Genomic DNA, 21,217 nt, shown 5'->3' with positions numbered 1-21,217 from the left:
GTCTGGCTCCCACCTGCACACAAAGCCAGACAACATGGGCCTGGGACCAAGGACCCTGGTCAGAGCAGCCATAGCCTGTAGGCTGCCTGTGCACAGGCTGTTCCTGGTCCACACGATGCAGTTCCACTGGATTGGGATCTGGAAAAGCCCTAAGACTCTTGACTTCTTGAAAAGAAGCCCCAGACTTCTTGAGGGCCCCTGGGTCGTGGTGCCTGCCAGGTGTCCTTTGGCTGTCATAGGCCTGTTAACCCACTATAGCAAAAGCTTCAAAGCCCTGTGTGGCTTAGCTATGTTTGGGGCCTGGGGGAAAGGGAAGGCCTGAGCTGTGGGTCCGAACTTAGTGTTCAAAAGCAGACTTGGAGGTCAGGCAGGGGCATATCAGTCAGGCTGTACCTGCTTTCTTTGACCTTCTCTGGCAAGCAGACTGCATCAAAGCAAGGGTTCTGGCCTCTGAATCTGGAGTAAAGGTCAGGGAAAACGGTCTGGCTTCTATGACCCTATAACCCAAGCTGGGTCTAGTCTAAAGACTGCAGAAGAGGAATCATGGGAGGCCCTGTTCTTGATTCTGGCTACTCGGAGAGTGATAAGGAAAAGTCGTGGGTAGCAGGAAAGACATCATGGCTCTGTTGACTGTCCTTTGGCACCAGCCTGGTTTCTTCAGAGAGCATGGGAATCTCGTGAGCCTAGCACTTGCCCATTTTGAACTCTTACTGACTGGAGTCTGGCACGTGGAGTATGGAAGTGCACAGCCATAGATGCTGCAGCCCACCTATCTCAGCGTGTCTGGGATTTTTTAGACCTTCATGACCTGGCTGAGTGTGTGTGTGTGAGCGTGCGTGTGTGTCTATGTCCATGCATGTGTGTAATGTAGTTGTAGTTGCCAACGCTGTGTATATAATGACTGACGTATTTATATGTGAGTACAGAATTGGCACCTGTGGCAGTTTTCTGTATTTTGAACTTGTTGGATCCAATTAGTTTTCCTTCCAGGGTATTGGAGGGACTATTCCAAAGTCATTCTTTAGAACTGACTTTTAGTGGATGATGCCCTTTTCAAATAAATGTTAATGTTGTCACCATATGGCTGTCTATTTGAATTCTTAAAAGAAAATAGCTTTTTTTCTTTTTGGATAAAAACAGAAACTGAAAAATAGCAGTGGTGTACCATTGGCATTTCGCCACCCCCCCACACCCTTGCTTTATACCCAACTCTAATGAAGAAGGGAGGGGGAGGACGTTACAGATGTGGAAACCTGAAGGGAGGATTCCCAGCAAGGGACCATCCGCAGGAGAGCCCAGGCCATTCCTCCTTCCAGCTCATTCCCCACAACCCACATTAGTGAGAACTTAATCGGGTTTCTTACTCCCTTTCACAGCAGGACTTCCAGGGCTCACCGCGTCCTTGTAAATGCCTCTCAGATATAAGGGCTTATGTATAAATACACAAGTACCAGGCTTTGCTGTGCGTGGCCCATGGGTGTCTAATCAAAGGGTGTGTGTGCCTGCCCTGTAAACCTGACTGCAGAAGTGTGACACACACACACACACACACACACACACACCCCAGCACTGTGAAAACTCCACAAGGAGACAGAAGCAACACAACACAGGCCTGCAGAACTTGGAGTTTCTCTTAGGTGAGGGGACAAAACAGACACACAGGTCCTCCTGGCCTCCAGCACAGAGGGGGCTGACTACAGGAGCCCTGTGTATAAACAGGGCCACAGGTCGAGAGCATGATTGGCCTGGTAGAGCTGGTCTTGAACCTAGGTTTGCATTGAAAAAAAACAGCAAAGATTCTGAAGGTGACATTGGGGGTGGGGTCCAGGTATGAAGAACTGAAGAGTAGCAGTGAATCCAAGAGACATGAAGCAGGACCTTAATCCCAGGAAACATGAGCTAAAGGTTTGGTAGGAGAATGGACATGATTGACATGTTCATCTCTATATGTACATGTATGTAGATTTACATATATAGTTTTCTATTCATGTTCATGCTCAATATACTTTGCCCCAAAAGCTTGCAACTGATGGGAAATTGGGATGTAGGGAACACTGTTGTCTGGTGGGCCAAGGACCAAGGAACTAACAAGCTCTTTTTAAATACATGCAACAGTGAATAATTTGCATGGGCAGGAAATCAACTGGAGGCCAGTTGATTAATGCACTGGAGTAGTGAGAATGAAGCACTGGGAGAGAGCTGGGAAGACACAGCAAGGTGGGAAACCAATGCCCTCAAGGTTTGGGCCTGAGGGACAGCGCGTTTATCTCTATGGTGGGTAAGACCGTGTGTGTGGAAAGTATATATGAATAACCAAATCGGAACAGCTATTGACTCTCAGTTCTCACGTTTTCCTGATAAAATAATGGAATCTCTGTTTTCCTTTTATCCTCCAGAGAGCCCTTACACCAAGAATGAAGAGACAGATAACTAAATCATGGGCGGGTTCAGGGACCTGCCTGAGATTGCAGCAAGGACTCAACATAGCTAGGAGTGTCCCTGTGTCCTGGAACTTCCTGAGTGACTTCCCAGTATATTCCCAGTGTGGAATAGGCCTCAATAGTGCCACCTGGCTTCTAGTGCCTAGGGTCAGTCACTCTTGTAGGACTTGGCTTAAGGGCCAAGCTAAGCAGACATCCTAGAAGTGTTGGACAGAGAACCACCCTGAGCCATCCAAACTATCTAGTCCCCCACCAAGAGTATTTGCTCGGGGAAGGGGGTTGAGATGTTTTCTTGACACTCTTATCTGGTCACATGGCAGTGTAATTGGACGGTTGTGTATTTTGACTTTATTCACGCAGTTATATTGAAGATCAGAGCCGGCTGTGAAATCTGAAAGGTTTTATTTCCTAACTACAGGTAACTCTAAGAGGTCAGGTGCTCTCGCCCATGCAGGGAGGGGGCCTTGGAGTGAGAAGACCCCTGCACCCTCACTGGCCCTTCTTGTGCGCGTTCTTGATGATGGCGTTCTTGAAGAGCGTCACCAGGGGCGTCTGGCTCTTCTCGGAGGTCATGAAGCCGCCGTAGCGCTTGTCCTTGGGCGGGTTGCCCCAGCGGAAGTGCTCCACCCGATAGGGCCCGTCGGCCTTCTCGGTATCGGGCTCCAGGACGTGCTCCAAGCCATCAGGCTGCTCGCCTTCCAGCTCCCTCTTGAACTCTAGGGGAAAGGCCTCTGCCGACTCGTTCTCGGCGACATTGGGGTACACCTTCACAGGGCGCCGCTTCTTGCCCACCGGCTTGCCCCAGCGGAAGTGCTCCATGGAGTAGGAGCGCTTGCCCTCGCGTGGACTTGGCTCCGGACGGCCATCTCCCCCCGCCGTCTCTTCCTCCGCACGCCTCTGCGCTGAGCCGCCAGCACTGCTGCTGTTTCTCGGGCCGAAGCGGTCCCAGCGGAAGTGACCCATGACGTACTTCCGGGGATTTTCAGTCAAGGGCTGTTCATCTCCGTTGCCTGGAAACACGGGCGTCTCCGCCGAGAGGTCGAGTCTGCAGGCCCGGATGCAAGCCTGTAGGGAGGCCCAATGTGTGAGCCAAGCCAGCTCCTGTGGCCACCATCCCTGCCCTCTAGTGGTGCCAGTTTATGCCTCGAGGCCATCAGGCCCAGCAATGTGGACCCCCGAGGTCCTGCCAACATCTTGCACCAAGCTGCTATTGCATCCCAATCTACTTGCTTATTTGTCTTTCTTAGCTCTTACTAGCAAGGCCTTGCTGTCATATGCACCAAAAGGAGTGTTGTCAATGGGGTCAAAGAGTAGTTCTATTAAAGTCCAGGAAGGGCATGGGTCTGGGATTTGGGATAGGGACCTGGTAATAGCCAGGCCCCTGGCTTCTAGGGGCCTGGACTTTAACAATTATTCAATCTTACACCAGTAATCTACAAAGTTATGTGCCTACTCCGGCCCTCTACCCCTAGGTCTCTTGCCTCAAAACTTCCCAGCAGCCACTAGGTCTTTTACTGTGTATCTTCTTGTATCATCTCAATCAGAATTTTGAGACAAACTAGTTCATTTCCCTGCCACCTCATTCTAACTGGAAGAAAAGGTGAAAGGCAAGGGATAAATCCATTGCGAGTGGTCTGCTGGTGCGTCTACACCTTGAAGACTCACAACTGCGCTTGTGGTTATTTTTACATAAGCTGCAACCTTAAGGTTTTTTGTTTTGTTTTGTTTTGTTTTGTTTTGTTTGTTGTTTTTTTTTTTTTTAGAACCTTGGAAATTGCGGAGGAGAAAATAGAAGGACCCCACCCACTCATCAGTTGAAGGTTTTCTACAATTATAATGCTACAGAATGTTAACAGTGGGTGATAAAAGCAAAGTTATTTAAACGTAATGTAAATGAAACAGGGGGCTCATTGGTGTCAGAGGTGTGAGGTGTCACCCGTGAGAACCCATGGACTCTGACCTTGTTTATCCCCTACACCAACCCCTTTCCTGGTGAGATCTCAGGAGAGGCTATGCAAATCAACAGCCTTGGCAGTTTCTGAACTGGATCTCCCAGGGTTCCTTGGGCCTTCTGAGTCTAAAGCGCACTGTACATGAACCTTGTTTTTATGTCTTGAGGAGGTCTCTTCCATCACCTAGCCTCAGCTGTCCGTTGATACATCAAACAGGATGTAGTAGCAGGCACCCGACACTTGTGTGCATGCATGTGCATGCACATGGTGATGTGTAAGGGGCCCTAGCCTGCCCCTGACCGCTTTATATGCTTCTGCAGGAAAGACTGGAAAAGAACTTGGCTGGAATTCTGCCTTCTAGAAGCAGTGTGAGATATTTGGCATCAGTTTTTTGGGTTTTTTTTTTGGGGGGGGGACTTTGGTCTTTCCTTCTCCCTCTGGAGATGTTATATGGAAATACCCAACTAGTAACTGGCTTTGTAACTGAGAGAAAATAAAGAGGGAAGAAATATGAAGTGCACTTGCAGGTTTCCACTATTTAAAGGGAGGTTGATTTGGGAGCCAAAGGGTTGAAATACGGGACCAACTAAAGGAGCACTCGTGGCTAATATGGCATTGTGTATACTCAGTTTCTGTGAGGATTCCTCACCGGAAACAGAATGAGAGGGTGAGAATAATGGAGCAGAAATTACGAACCAGACCCCTTTCTCTGAAGCCACCTCCTTCTCACCTTTGCCTAATTCCAACCTTACGGAAAGAGTTCTGCTGCTGCTCCGAGTCACTCCAATTAACGGAGATGAATTCCCCTGTCACCCCTTCCCACAGCCCTCTTCCTTTCCATCTGTTCTAATCCCGGTGCCATCTTCCACCCAAGCCACGGTGGTGTCCGTGGCCCACATACCAGCAGGTTGCTTTCCGTGGTGAGGTCCTGGCACTGGCTGCTCTCCAGGCACCAGCTCCACACGTCTATGGAGGTCTGAAGCAGGAGGGCCAGCAGCAGGGCCCCTGAGCGACTGTAGCAGAATCTCGGCATCTTCCAGGTGGCAGGCTGGGGCTCTGCAGAGGCAAACAAGATTGGAGGGACCCCTGCAAGGAGCAGAACAATGCTGGCCAGTGACCAGGAAAGGACTCTGAGCCAACACTAACAGCTCTCACCTTTACAGTCCAAGGCTTTCTGAGGACAGGAGCAGGGCTCAGAAGATGGGAGATACGTGTGGGTGTCATAGGAGGGGTAGGAAAAGAGGGCTCAACACAAGCTACAGGCAGTTTCCCTCTCTGTTTCCTGTTAAAATCAGACTTTTAAAAAAAAAATCAGAGGTGAGGCTATCTAGGATATCACTTGGTCCGACCCCTCATTTGGGAGGTGGGAAAGCTGACGCCTCCAAAAGATCATTTCTTTTGTGCTCATGATGCAGTAAAAGTAAGCTTCCCCGCATTCCCAGATGGCTTCTAAATTCACTGCCTGGAAAAAGCTGTAGTTAACACTCCATATCCAAAGGGTGGGAATAACTAAAGACAAAGGATTGAGAAAGTCCTGCCTGGGTTCCTCTCACCTAAAATTTGATCACTTCCCATGAAAGGTAGGTTTCAATACAGGCAAATAAAACCCTTCCACTTAATCAATATTTGATATTGTATACACAAATCTCCTGGTGATTGTCATTTCCCAGATCCTAGTAACTTTGGGAAGATTTCTTTCTAAGGCAGATTCTACTTCCCTTAAAACGTCCCTGTTTTCTAAACATACAGACCACACATCGTAAGTCTTGTCTGAAATGCATGACCTTGAAGAGGATGTCAATACTGAGGGAAGAGAGACGGGCAGAAGACCGGAAAGGGAGCTGCCTCCTCAGTGAAGAAGCTGCCCCTGAAGTGAAGAGCCACTAAGATACTGTCAAGGAGCGCAAAGCACCTCTGGGCAGATGTGGCACCAACAGGCAGAAGAGAGCAACCGTGGTGCCTTGGCTCCCTGGTGTCCAGCACTTCCCTGGCACTGCTAGGTTCTTAGCTTGTTACACCTGTTCCCCATCACCCAAGGATCCCTAAAGTCACCATAGTCTGTAATCAGCTCCCCACCAACTCTACACTCATTCTGGGTTTCAGATTACCAGCCATTAGGAAGACCTTTAATTAGAAAAGTTAGTCAGAGTGAAATGTAAATACCCAGGCAGTGGTGGCTCATACCTTTAATCCCAGCACCCAGGAGGCAGAAGCAGGAGGATCTCTGAGTTCAAAGCCAGCCTGACCTACAGAGAAAATTCCAGAACAGCTAAGTTTACACAGAAATACCCTGTCTTGAAAAAAACAAAAAACAAAAAAATTTAAGAATTAAAAATATGTAAATGGATTAATTGTCTGGTGAACATTTGCATTTTAAGATGAATGTGGCAGAAAATAAATCTCATTTAGAGAGACAGGAGCAAAGCCTTTATTTTTGAAAGGGAGGATTTGGAAACGAAAGCTTTCAAGAATCTCCCCTCTCTGCTCCACCCCGTGCCAGTCTTCAAGAGCTGGTTTTTCCTGCAAGCTTTGAGCGTTTTTTGTTGTTGTTGTTGTTGTTTTTTGTTTTTTTTTGTTTTGATTTGTTTTGTTTTGTTTTTCAGAACTATCATTAGTAGGTGCTAGCAGTCATTTGAGCTGTGTGGGCCACACCTCAGACCAGAAGCAACCTTGTTGGCCCTTGCTGGGGCTCAGGTTCAGACAAGCAGCCAATTAGCTCAAAATGCTGAGATCACAAAGTCCCCCCAGATAGGAAGGTGGGAAAAAATGGTAAATAGCATGAAAAACATATTAGTAAAGAAAAATAAGATCATGCAAGTCTGATAGACCTCTCAACTAAGTTTCCATTATCTTGAAAGCTGGGTACCATGGAATGAGGTCTATCTTTGAAGAAGACACAGTCGAGATTTCAGGCCCTCAAAATTGTGCCCTCTCTTCCTAGTCCACCTATTGTGTGCTGAAATTCTCATCCCCACTCCCAGAGCTCCCCAGCTTTTTATTTGTATGTCCCCCTTTTTTCCACAATGAAACAAATGCCTTATTTGTGTCAATTTTTTTTTTTGAAAAATCAAAAGTATTGGGGGAAATGTCAAATGCTGTGCTTTTTATAGGTTGGAGAGTGTCGGGTTCCAGTCATTAACAGCTCTGGAAGACAGAAGGTTACGATTTATTCATTTCGATAGAACTACACTTATTAGGGCCCCAGAAGATTCTCTGAACTCAGAAGAGCCTTATATTTTCTGCTCTCAAAGTGACTCCGATAACCTGTCTATAAAGCTCAGAGGCACAAAGATGCGATTTCACCCATACACGGTGCGTATGCTTCAATTTCCACAATACCACAGGAAACAAGGCGTTAGTCTGTGCATATTTCATAAACTGACAAACTTTTCTTCGTTTCACTCGACTCCTTCCAGCCATCCTGTGAGAGCTTCCCCTGGTTTACGCACGGAGAACTTGGGGGATCTTTCTCTCCATTTGAAATGTCCTCTGCCTGAGTCTGGGTCCTTACAACTTGCTGCACCGCCCCCACAGTTTTTTTAAAGGTTTCCGAAACTAGACGGAGTGGTTCAGGACCTCGGACAGTTCCCTCCCCACACCCTGTTTTTAATCTGAGCTGGATTTTGGAAAGAAGAGCCCACTTACTTACCGTCCTGTCCTATAACCCACACAATTATCGCAACGCAACCACCTCAGGTCTGCTAAGGTGCGCAGGGAGGCGAGGGCTTTGATCTCTACAGCAATAACAAATGAACTCCACTATTAGGAGTTTATTGTGGCTCGCCCTTCTTTCCCGCTATCTTTCCAACGTGTGCTCAGTATATATGGTCTCTTGCCTTAAAGAAGATATATAAAAGTCCAAACAATAGGGAGGAGAAACCTAAGGGGGAACTCTCCCAAGATCTCCCCAGGGACCAGTCGGAGTCTAAGACAATCCTAAGCCTCCCAGTGCTTCATTCCTCCATGCGGACCCTGGGACCCCGACGGCGGCGATCTTTGGAGTCGCCACACCACCTGCTCTCTGGAGCAATGCAGTCTGCCAACCCATCGTCCGGGCTCAGCTCTCTCACGTCTCAGAAAGTCTGCGAAGAGGTCAGGTCCGCTACAAGCCAGAACGCCAGTCTGCATTCCCGCCTGCTGAGGATCCCAGGGTCTGGGGACAGAGCTCAGCGTAGAAGAGCCGTCCGGAGCCAAGACACTCTTACCTGTCGCGGAAAGGCAGCTCTCTGAGGATGAAGATGTTCAGTGGCCTCTCTTAGTCACTGCTCCTTAACCTCTTTTCTCCTCCGTCGCCTCCCGTTTGGTCCCTGTCGCTCTTCTCTCTTCTTTTATACCTGCAGGGTTGGGTGGGTGAGCCTTGGACGTGACCTTCCTGGCAGCGCTTCTGCAACGCAACAAGCGAATCCCCGGCCACGCGAAGGGGGGCGGCGGGCCGCGGGAGGGGGGCTTCCCGGCCGGGCTGCGCGCAGGGCAGATGTGCCTGGAAAGTGCGGAGGCTGGCGTTAGCACAGACCCGCTGAAGCGCACACCTGGCCCCGGTGGTCAGGAGGAACTTAATTAAGGAGGCTGTTGGATCTCCACTCAGGACTGGACAGAGGCTTAGCATCCTGGTGTGAGGCAGGCCTAGTTCTGAGGTCTTACAGATCGGAGTGGAATTACCTGTGTGCGTCCATCTGCCTTCCTGGCATTTGGAGGTAAATATCACTAATGAGGAGGGGGTCTGTTACGCCTCAGATTTCCCCAGGGTTGGGAAAGTGAGGTGTCTTGTGAAATCAAGATCTCTGTTTCGTTTTGAGAAGGGAGACAACAGAGGCTGTCAAGAGTCATGGCAGCCCAAGGCAGGCTACCTTTGGGAGTGTGTGCAAGTGAGTTTGTACAGTCTGTCTCCATCCCCAATACTTATTCCAAGACAGGTGCCTTTTGATGCCCAAACTCCAAGGGAAAGGTCCTGCCAGCCTCAGACTATTAACCAGGAGGTGCAGCACTCTGTGGAGGGAAGTGGAAGCCATTCTGGGGCTGAGTTGGCAGAATGGCCTGGGGATTGTCTGACAGCCTTCACTGTGTGGCCAGGCCCAGGCGTTCTGGCTTGGCTGGGAACTCACAGGGCAAAACAGAAGAAAGAACAGGCCTGTGTGCCTCTACCTGAGCCTGCCCGAAGAGCAAAGCCTGTGAAGAGAGCTGTGACTGGCAGGGGGACTAGGACTGGATCAGACCAGTCCCGGTGCCTGTTTAATCTACCAGTTGAAGGAACTTCACTCCCCAGTTAGACACTGTCTGTTTGTCTATTTGCTTTGTTTTGTTTGGGGGACTCTAGGGGGTCCCTTGAGAGTTCAGCTTTTCTGATTGGCAGTATCAACTTTGCTTCCAAAAATCTTTTCCTTTTGTGGCACCAGAGAATGCACCAAGCTCCCTAAGGGTGAGCAAGGAGTGTGTCACATGGCTCTGACTCTTTCTGGGATGATTACCTGCTGTCCAGCTCATATCCTGGACGTCAGCTAACCCCAACGCTCATATTCCATGAGTGCTTCTTTCTGCCTCTACCTCCCTGAGTGTTGCCCAGAAGCTGAGCCCCCTCTGTCCCTCCGATGAGGTAACTCAGATCCCTATGACGGTCTAGCTCTCCAGCATCACCTGGCTCTTACTAAGCCCCTTGGGCTGTTATTTCTACCAGGAGCCTTAGAAACGATCTCCTTTCTTCAGAGAACCCCTTTCCTGTCTCATCTGTATAGTAGCTTATTATACGTGAACTAATTCACTTCTGTCTCTGACCTCCCACCCACCTCTGCCCTAACCAGCACCAGGCTTGGCAGTGCTCTTTGTCTTGTCCATTGCTTTATGGATGTGACTTTAGGAGGCTGCTTGCATCAGAGTCAAACCAAGGTAGGTTTGGGTGGGCCTAACATCATCTGGCCTCCTAATTATACGTAGGAGAACTTGCTTTGGCCAATATGAACTGAAAAGTTTGAAAAGCTGTTAAACCACATTAGGAAACACTGGTTGGGCTATAGGACATAAAGTTGGGGGACGGCAGGAGACAAGGGTGGCTGGACCCATGGCCAAACTCAGTAAAGAAGAAAAGAAAACCAAGGCTTAGAGAGAGAGGGCTCAGTGGTTAAGAGCACTAGCTGTTCTTCCAGAGGTCCTGGGTTCAATTCTCAACACCTACATGGCAACTCATACCTGTCTAAACTCCAGATCCAAGGGATTCGACACGCCCATACATTCACACATGTAGGCAAAACACCAATTGACATAAAATAAAAATAAAGTTTAAAAAATAAATAAATAAAAGATTTTAAAAAGAAAAGAAAACCAGAGCAGAACCAGGCTCAAAAAGACACAGGAGATACTGTCACCACACAGGCTTTGAACATGGGTGTCACCAGGAAAACGTCTCCATTGTCTTTGTATCAACATCTTTGATAACCTGGAGCAGGTGCCTCTGAAAGCCTCAAACAATACAGTTTTCCTCATTTAGTGTAACACTGTAGCAAGTTCTTAGCACACTGCTGATTGCTTTCCCAACGTTTAACATACTGTGCTTTCAAAGAAGCGCAATTTAACGATGATGAGTGTGTCTTATATAACTAGCATTTTAATTAAGACTTTGCCTCTACTTTCATGAGTGTGGCCTCTAATCTTCCCTTTTTTTTTTTTTTTTTTTTAAGCTCTTGTCAAATCTGGTATCAAAATTGCACTGTTCTCACAAGACAAACTGAAATCTCTCTCCTTGTTTTAACTCAGCCAAGGACAGTGCTATAATGTCTTCCTTGAATGTTAAAAGTGCTTCACACATGAAGGCTTCCAGGCTTCTAAGATGTCTGCTTTGTTTATTGAAAAGATGTTTTTGGGAGGAAGGGGTGTTCTGAGACAGGGTTGCTCTGTGTGGCCCTGGTTGTTCTGAAACTCATTCTGTAGAGTAGGCTGTCCTTTTTTTTTTTTTTTTGGTTCTTTTTTTTTTGGAGCTGGGGACCGAACCCAGGGCCTTGCGCTTCCTAGGCAAGTGCTCTACCACTGAGCTAAATCCCCAACTCGGAGTAGGCTGTCCTTGAACTCACAGAGATCCACCTGCCTCTGACTCCCAAGTACTGAGATTAAAGGTGTTTGCAGCCACCACCTGACTTGCTGAACAGTTTTTATTTACAGATTCAATTGCTTCCTTAATACTATTCCCGTTGTCTATTTCTTCTTGTTCCAATTTGAATAAGATGTGATTTTTTTTTTCAGGAATTTATCCACTTCACAAAAATTCTTTAAGTTTTTGGCTTAAGAAAATGGCATGTTATAGCTTCCATTTCTGTTCTGTTTGTTTGGAGGGTCTTTTGTTTCTTGTGGAACTAGGGGTTGAACCCAGGGCTTCACACATTTGAGGTATATCCCTAGTCTAATTATAGCTTCTTATCAGGTCCTTAGCAGAAGACTCTGGTTGTGCGCCTCTTTCTTGTCTGGTATTAGTAATTTATATTCTCCTTTTCTTGGATGTTGTGATGGTTTGCATATGCTTGGCCCAGGGAGGGGCACTATTAGAAGGTGTGGCCTTGTTGGAGGAAGTGTGTCACTGTGGGGTGGGCTTGGAGACCCTCCTCCTAGCTGCCTGAGGATGCTCAGTCTGTTCCTGGCTTCCTTTGGGAGAAGATGTAGAACTCAGCTCCTCCTGCACCATGCTTGTCTGGAAGCTGCCATGTTCCCGCCTTGATGATAATGGACTGAACCTCTGAACCTGTAAGCCACTCCCAATTAAATGTTGTCCTTTATAAAACTTACATTGGTCATGGTGTCTGGTCACAGCAATAAGACCCTAACTAAGACAGACGTATATCAATTTTATAAGTTTATTTTTACAATAGTCATCTTTGGTATTGTTAATTCTGTCTACTGCATGTGTGTTGTTCAGAAGTATTTTTGAAATTTCTACTAATTGTTACTTCCTTCTACTTTCTACATGCTTGGTTAGCTAACCTTTCTCTACTCAAGTCGGACAGGAAGCAATTGTTTTTACTTATATCATTGACATTGAACCTCTATTTTTTTGCATATGTAGATATGGCCATAAATGTCTTTCTAAGAAGGTTTTTCTTAATTGCATCTTGCAATTCTTAGTATATAAGTTTTAAAATTACCATTTAGTTCCAAATACCTTATTTTCAGCTAGGCAGTGGTGATGTATGCCTTTAATCCCAGCACTCAGAAGCAGAGGCAGGCAGATCTCTAAGAGTTCAAGGCCAACCTGGCCTACAGAGTGCATTCCAGGACAGACAGGGCTACATGGGGAAACCCCATCTCAAAATATATATCTTATTTTCATCTTTGACCTATGGACTGCTGAGAACTGTTCTGTTATCTTCCCAGCCTTGGGGATTTTCTGATTCTGTTTTAGAAACCAGTTTTTAGCTTAATTTCCTTGTAGCCAGAGAGTGTACTCTGTTTGATTTCAGTCCTAAGAAAATGTTTAATACTTAATGGGTGAACATGTAGCCCATTTTGAACAGCATTTCATGTTTGTTCCAAAAGAACACACCCTGTGGTTGCTCAGACACTCAATACTCTATTATCTGGATCTGTTCCGGTTATTTGGTATCCTGTTAGATTATCGAGAGAAGTGTGTCCGTTAAATGTCTCCTTTTGTAGACTTATCAGTTCCTACCCTTTGGTCCTAGCATAAAAACAAAGCAATTCTAGAAATCTAATGGCAAATGGAAGTGAGTTAAGGGATTGAAGCTGAGAGACTAAACCTACTCCATCTTGGGATGGGCCTCCATTGTAAAGAAAAGAAAAGAAGCCTGAGAATCTGACTTGCAGCCAAACCAAGCTGCACCCACGTACCAGGAAGGACCCACACACGGCTTGTCCTCGGCCAGAGTTACTCCTCGCTACTTCCTAGCAACAGTTATTGAAGATTAGTCTGTTTCAAAGGTATTTTCAGACCAGTCGTGATTGCATATGGTCTTGCTTCAGAGCACCCACCTATCGGCTCACAATAGATATTCCTTTAGATTCTTGCTAGGCTAGACCCCCCACCCCCTTCATTTACTTCCGCTTCCTATAAAACCTTGTCCTGCTGAGGGTTCTGGGCTACTCCACCTTCCCTTCCAGTCCTGCTGTGTCAAGGTTGGGTTGGAGGAGAGTCCAATCCCAAGGTTGTAATAAAGAGACCCTAAGGTCATTACATCAGAAAGGGCTCCTTGGTGGTCTATTGGGGTTCACAAACCCTTCCGGCTCAATAAAGGTAACACAGAATTGAAGATAATGATATTCATTGACAGTGGTGCATACCTGTAATCCCAGCGCCTAGGAAGCTGAGGCAGGGGAATCAAGAGTCCCAGGCCAGCCTGGAAAATATATAAAACCCCTTCTCAAAACGAAAGATAACAGAGGTCAGAACATACTGTTGTGGGAAACCCGGGAGTGAGTCAAAACTTATTGTTGCTAATGAGAAAAACAAAAAGTCTTTGTTTGGTTGTTTTTTTTGAAAGGTTTCTCTGTGTGACAGCCCTAACTGTTCTGGAACTTGCTTTGTAGACCAGGCCGGCTTACAAACGCACAGAGATCCACCTGCCTCTGCCTCCCGCCCGAGTGCTGGGATTAAAGGCATGCGCCACCATGTCCAGCCAAATGCTCTAAGTCTTAAGCAGACCAGAGATGGGATCCAAAACTGAAGCTGATCCTCGAACTCAGCTGCAGTGGGGTGGAGAACTTCTGCTATAACAGGATGTGGGCCAAGCGGGAAGAAGAGGAGAAGATATGAGATTTAAATAGGCTGGTAGGCTAAACCAGAGGAGGCTGAGTGGGTTTTCTCTATATCAAGTCTCCCAAGAAAACTATCTAGCAATAAATTTTCTTCAAGACTTCGTATATCTGTTACAGCAACAGTAAGATAAAGTCAACGCCAAGATACAGTTATGAGAATTCTAGTGAAGTCATACAGTGGACTATTCTGTGACTGTTTATAACAACAGTAGGAACTGGAAAGATGGCCCTGCAGACAAGAGCACTGTTCTTGCTGGGACCGGAGTTAGGCAGCACCATGTCAGGCAGTTCCCTTTAGCTCCACCTCCAAGGTATCCAAAGCTTCTGGTCTCCATAGACACCTGCACTCATGCACACACACGCATACACACACACACACACACACACACACACACACACACGATCAACATTATAAGAATAAATCTCGAAAAGATAATGTGGCCATTTATTCTCCAACATAAGCAGCCATTGTGTATTGTTAAGCAGGGAACATAAAAGATGTAAGTAGGGGGCTGGAGGGATGGCTCAGTGGTTAAGAGCACTGACTGCTCTTCCAGAGGTCCTGAGTTCAAATCCCAGCAACCACATGGCGGCTCACAACCATCTGTAATGAGATCTGATGCCCTCTTCTGGTGTGTCTGAAGACAGCTACGGTGTACTCATATAATAAATAAAGGTGGGGATAGAAACAGGAACAAAGATGAAAGTGTACCCAAGTGTTAAATGGTGGTTGCTCTGGTCATCTAGGTGAGTCACAGCCGTTGTTAAGTGGTTTGTAGCAACAATGTATCTGCACTGTGAGGAAGGGTCAGGCATCGGGTCCACGGGCAGTCTGAGGTCTGTAGCTCCTGAAGCTATTTCTTCACAGTTGTGGATTCTGGGCTGAGAATGCTCGAATTGTGAGAGACCGTGGCTGTGAGGGTGCTTGGGATTCCCCTCTTTCCATCTCTGTGGAACATTGGCGGAGATTCTTGGTATGTACTTCTGAAACTAAAGAACTATAACATTGAAGAGATAGTTTCCCTTCACCCAACACCCCGCACACATGAGGGATAAACAGCTTCCTCAAAAAGGGGGTTCAGGAACTACACGGGAGTTCCAGTCAGAGGAAATGCTGGGGTACGGCTTGGCCTGGGTTCCAGAACCATTGGTGCAATGGTTCTGCTGCCTGGCATGACCCCCATTCTGGGGACTCCCGGCCTTCTCTGTATTAGCTTTCATTTCCCTAAACAACGTGGAGGACAGTCAACCCCTTTCCATGCTTGCTCCTCCATGTGGTGCTTTGGAGGTTCACAAAGTTCCTTACCAGTTTGTCTGGTTCCACCGCTGCCTGCCACATATTAGAACTCAAGAAGTTCTCAGAGCAGGGCCTGGAACCAAGTGGGAAGCTCTGTTCCCGAGGTCACCGAAATGCAGACAGGAGGGCAGAGGGTGGAAGGAAGAAAGGAGAGATGGAGGGAGGGAAGGGAGGGGGAGAGGGAGAGATGGCCCAGAGGGGCTTCTGACTGACTCTTGTGACGCCTGCAAGGTAAAGCCAGAGTTCTGCACCTGGCTGCAGTCATGCCAGGTGGTTGCGGGCACAGGGCTGGGGCTGCTCCCGTCAGCCCGGCTTTTCACCTGGGAGGGTTTAATTGGAAAAGAGATGTCACCAGGGTGTGAGTACGTTACAAAGGCAGGTGCAGAGATGACCTCCTTATGAGAGAAAAGGGCTAGCGGGGGTGGGGAGGGGGAATGGAAGGAGGACCAGATGGCAGAGAGCCCAACACCGGACACCCAACACCCCAGTACTAGGGGTCACCTCACCGGGAGAAAAGTCATGGGGATGAGACTGCAGCCCAACTCCGTCTGGGAGACCGGGCTCTCTGAGCCCTGAGGGTGAGAGCAAGCAAGTTCAGCTTGGCCTTGACCCCTGGTCTCCACGGAAATGTGGGAATAGCTGCCCTGAGGTAGAAGAAGCACATTGTGCCCTCCCAGGGCCCCCTGACAGAAAGCTTTCCATTGCTGTTTGAGGAAAGGCCCCCAAAGGTTGGACTGGTGCCACTGTTGGCAAGGACACAGCAAGGGGCAATTTTTTTGTGAGAGAAGAAAGAGGAGACTAAGGGACCAGGAGTCCCCTTTTGCCTTCCCCTGGTAAGATCCTTTCTAGGCTGCCCTTGAGGACCAAAGAGCCTGGAGCAGAAGATGACTTTTCCCACCTCCTTCAGGTCCATCTGGGAGTTAACCCAGCACCTGTGCCTTCGTGTGTTGAGTGTGCTGGGTGCGCTGGTGTTGGGGAGAAGGGGAAGCCCACGAGTAAGCACGGATGTGAGGTATAGAGTGTGTGTCATAGGAAAGCAAGATGTGTACTGCCAAGCAGTCCCAGGGCCAGGGGTACACTCTGGGGCTCTGGATAAGAAAGGTCAGGAAAGAGCCTAAACCAGACATTGCAATAAGCTGGATTCTGGGTGTGGGGAGAGGATCTGGTCAGCTTCTAAGAGCAGAATTAGGACAGCGGGTGTGGTGGCACACACCTTAATCCCAGTACCTGGAAGGCAGAGGCAGATCTGTGGGTTGGAGGCTAGCCTGGTCTATGTGTCGAGTTCCAGGCCAGCCTGAGTTACCCGAGATCCTGTTTGTTTGTTTGGTTTTTTTTTAAAGTTGAAGATGTTATACATGAGCTGGAGTCAAAGCCATTATTCTGAGAACTTCTTATTCCCTGGATATGAAATATACTTATCTAGAGGCGATGGGGCCTGGGAGAATGGAGCCAATAAAACAAGGAGCACGAAAGTCTCGAGTAATGGCCAGCTTTTGTCAGAGAAGCAGCCGGTTCAGACTCTGAGGGCTAAGAAGAGTCACATGAGAAATGTGTCCAATCACAAGGGCAGACGGCACATGGCGGGCATGCTGCATGCAGAGGGCAGGCACCAGGCGGTGGGCAAACTGCACTTGGAGGCCAAGCTGCGCATGGCAAACCATTTTTCCAAGGAGACATATCACACCGATAATAAACAATTATAGTGAATAATCTGAAGTAAACTCACTCCTATCCAATACCCCTGAGAGGGGCCTACAAACACATTCTAAGAACAATTTTGTGTTTTGAAGAAAACTGAAACCACGAGAATCTTATCTTTTTCTCTTGGAGTTCTCTCACAAAATTTCTCATTCTCTCTCTCTCTCTCTCTCTCTCTCTCTCTCTCTCTCTCTCACTGATGTTGTGGATCAAACCCAGGGTCTCACACACTAACCAGGTAGTCTGCCACTGAACCACACCCCAGGCATGCTGGGTCCAAGCCAAAGACAAGATCCAGAAGGCATCCGTGCGTGGCGCCTCTGGCCATTTTTGCAGAGCCACTCGAAGACTGAAGGTTCTGAAATTTCTCAGGATGCCCAGCAGCTGGCTGCACCACACTGGGATGTGGGAAAGGCTGAGGGGTGAAAGCATGAGCAGTTACTTAACCTCTCTGAGCTTCTCAAAGGCCTACATCACCTCACTGGTGAGGGGTCAAGCAGATTGCAGAAGTTCCCATCGCTGTTAAGACCGTCTGCGCACGCACACCTTTGATCCCAGCACTCCTGAGGCAGAGGCGGGTGAGTCTCTGAATTCTGTAGTGCAAATTCTAGAACAGCCAGGGGTACACAAAAAGATTACCAGTGCAAACACTGGGTCCACGTGCTATGCACAGTTCACGTCTGCCATCCCAGTACCCAGGATGCTGAGGCAGGGACCTCTCAAGGTTGAGGTTAGGCTGGGCAACTTAGTAAAAGGGCATGGGGCCTCCTTTGAGGACAGCCTGGTGGACTGAGGGAAGAATCCACAGATGGGCTCCAAAGCCATGAGCATGCTGAAGGAGAGTGTCCCTGGTGCCCCAGATGCTCTGGGGAAAGGGGAGGCTCCACTGACCCTCGTCCCTGCCGAAGCCCCAGGGGAAGCAATTTTTCAGGCTGTCCCATCCAGCTACAGCTGGGCCCCTTTATGGCATTCAGTGCGACCTCAAGGGCACAGAGGAATCAATTTGTGTGGAGAAGTAGAATGAAAGAGATTTCAATTGACCTTCGAATGGGGTTTTAATTTGCTTTATTACAGCCAAAGGGCCACGGTGAAGAGCCCCTTGAGACGGCTTTCATCCACTAATGCATGTATTAGCACAGCAGCCCACCACAGCCTACAAGGACTGCATGCCCTACAGAACAGAAGGGTCCGGGCCAGAGGCCCAAAGCCAGGGCATAGCCTGTTCCTGGGATTGGCTTTCAGTACCAAATAAAGTCAGAGTGTGGGAGGGAGAAGCACGCGTGTGTGTGTGTGCATGTGTGTGCGTGTGTGTGTGTGTGTGTGTGTGTGTGTGTGTGTGTGTGTGTGTGTGTGTGTAAGGTAATCTAGGTTCTCTCTCTACCTTGTCCTATCTCCCCATCCAAACAAACAGGGTTCCGTGGCTTTGGTCCTTCCAGGCATTGCATTCTATGGATTAAAATCAACTCTAAAATGTAACTCTGAAGAATGATAGTGGCTGAATGTGGTGGCTCCTGCCCGTAACGCCAACCCTTGAGAGGCTCGGGTAGGAGGACTGCTGTGAGTTCAAGGCTAATCTGAGCTACATAGCAAGACCTTACAGAAAAGGGGTGGAGGGGAGGGAGAGGGAGGGGAAAGAGGAGAGGGGGAAAGAGATGAGAAGAAACTGGGAGCACGGTCCAGTTGGCGTTTCTTACCTAGTACACAGAATTCTAGGCTCAGTCCTCAGCACTGCATGGAACCAGGTGAGGTGGTCCACCCTGAAACTCTAGGACTCTTGTAGTGATAATTCTGGAATTTTGGTTTCTTTTTTAAAAAAAAGAACACACAGAAACATTATAAGAAAAATGTTTTCATTCTAATCCCAGATATGGAGATGGATATACGAGGACGTTTCGGATTGTTCGAAACAACTGACTAGGATTTGCCTCCTGCTGCAGCAGAGGTGTGGTTTTGCCAGCTACGATAATTTCTGCCATTGTGTGACACTGAGAATTATGGGAACTTCTCAGAGGGTATGTAAGTGCTAGGGCCCCAAGAGAGAGTGAGGTTGGTGGTTGTTTATGGAAGTTGTCGTGGTTTGTTAGTAGCCATGCTCAAAGAAGAAACAAAAGGAAAAAATTAGGTGGGGGATCTTGCCCCCCCCATCCTTCTTTCTCTCCTATCTAGTGATAGGGGGTGAAACCTGGCAGGGAGGGAATTAAAGGTGGGAAAAAGAATCTACAAGTTGGGCTGGAGAGATGGTTCAGTGGTTAAGAACACTGACTGCTCTCCAGAGGTCCTGAGTTCAAATCCCAGCAACCACATGGTGGCTCACAACCATCTGTAATGGGATCTGATGACCTCTTCTGGTGTGGATTATTCATATAATAAATGAATAAACCTTTAAAAGAACAAAAGAACCCACGTAGTAGCAAAGACCAGCTTCAGGCTCTTGAAATGGGTACAGGAGGATTGAAGAGTTCACAATCACTATATAGTGACTGCAAGGTCATCTTGGCCTTGGCCTACATGAGATAGGAAGGAAGACAAAATATGGTCAATGGACACAACAAAGCCGTCTGAGCTCTGAGCCAAGGAGTTAGACATTTGTCCATCTGTCTCTGTTTTCCTTTGAATCTGCTAAAGTCTCCTCAAATGCGCTGGCCAACGATCTTTCTGCTTAATCCCAGAGAAAACTAGAACCAAGACAGACCTCTTGCTAATTACCAAAACTTCTGGCAAAGAATCTGGTGGATGGCTGGCCAGCCTGGGTCACAGCCTCTGCATCACTCCTACACGCAGCGCCCATTGCATCATGATGGCATGGCGTGGTGCAAGGCCGTGTGACGCAGGGCCCTGCGTTAGAACATCACGCTCTTGTTCCCTGGCTCAAGGCGTAGGCGTGTTCCTCGGCAGAGCCTCTTGTGCCCTTTCCCAAGCTTGCCTTAGCTCAAACGCTCTTTTCAAAATGAGGGTTTGTTTCTGGGCAGTCAGAATGGACTTCCTGGAGGTGCAGTCTTTGCTGAAGATGTCCTGGATATTAGACTCACACCAGACTCTCGCGGATGACGTCCCTGCAACCACTTACTCCAGACTGAGCTCGGGTGCCAGCAGTCACCAGTCTGACTCAGTGAGGACCACAATGGGCCCTTTGTGAGGCCCTCAGGCACTGACTGCTGCTCTTCCTCAGGAATGCAGAGTTCTCCAGCAGGGTCTGAGGAAAAGAGAGCAATGGAGGAAGGACACTGTTAATGCACATCCATTAGCGCAATGCATCATGGGAAGAGGCATTCAAAGCTCAGACATGCCCACCTGCTGCTGGCCCCACAATGGGGCTTGAAGTGGCCTTTTTACAGGCACTCAGCTCAGTCCCTGTCTCTGTCCCTGCTGCCTAGTGTCCTCTGCTATTCTCATGCCTGCTGCTCAAAGGAACGGTGCAGCCTGGACTTCAAATCAAGCAGCCCAAACTGAGGTTCAGAGCTGCCTCCCTCCTGCTGTCCTGGGTGAATGACACTGGGCCCCAGCTGAGGCAGCTCAGTGTGACCTGCTCCACAACAGAACCAAGAGCCCAATGCTCTCCGCATGTACCAAAATCTTGAGAATTGAAAGCATCTAGTCTCTAAGCCAGCTCCCGGGGGCAGCTGTTCTTGGTCCTTTAGCCCCTTATTTGAAAAAGCCAGTTGACTCCAAAGGTTTTGTTTGTTTGTTTGTTTGTTTGTTTGTTTGTTTGGCAAAGTATCAGTTATTCCTTTATTTTATAAATCAGCCCTGCAGGATTGCTCCTATCAGTATAGACACGATGCATTTCATTCCAACATAGCCAATAGATCAATAGTCAAGGATGGGCATGGGGGCAAATAACTCTTGTCCCAGGTTGGACAACAGAAGTAGCCAGACTGGAACTCCACTTGCAAAGGGCCTGATGCTCTCTTCTGGCCTCCACAGGAACCTATCCACACAGAGCATACATTCAATCAACACACATATACAATCGCGTGCGCTCGCGTGTACACACACACACACACACACACACACACACACACACACACTCAAACAAATAAATAAAAATAAGAGACAGTTTGTTTGTTTGTCTGTTTGTTTGT

At 48.0% G+C, this 21,217-nt stretch overlaps 1 protein-coding gene across 1 annotated transcript; it reads right to left on the bottom strand.

Annotated features, from left to right (window-relative positions):
• Positions 1-2,781: 2,781 nt before the first annotated feature.
• Pomc (proopiomelanocortin) lies at positions 2,782-5,443 on the bottom strand. The gene is made up of 2 exons (XM_032908584.1): positions 5,295-5,443; positions 2,782-3,506 (listed from the first exon to the last, which is right to left on the bottom strand). The coding sequence occupies exons 1-2, from the start codon at positions 5,424-5,426 to the stop codon at positions 2,931-2,933; spliced, it is 708 nt and encodes a 235-aa protein (XP_032764475.1). The 5' UTR covers positions 5,427-5,443; the 3' UTR covers positions 2,782-2,930.
• Positions 5,444-21,217: the final 15,774 nt, after the last annotated feature.

This window comes from Rattus rattus, chromosome 7 (genome assembly GCF_011064425.1).
Source record: "Rattus rattus isolate New Zealand chromosome 7, Rrattus_CSIRO_v1, whole genome shotgun sequence".
NCBI classification, from domain to species: Eukaryota; Metazoa; Chordata; class Mammalia; order Rodentia; family Muridae; genus Rattus; species Rattus rattus.
Note: the sequence above shows the minus strand (reverse complement) of the source record. Positions and strands in the feature narration are given on the sequence as shown.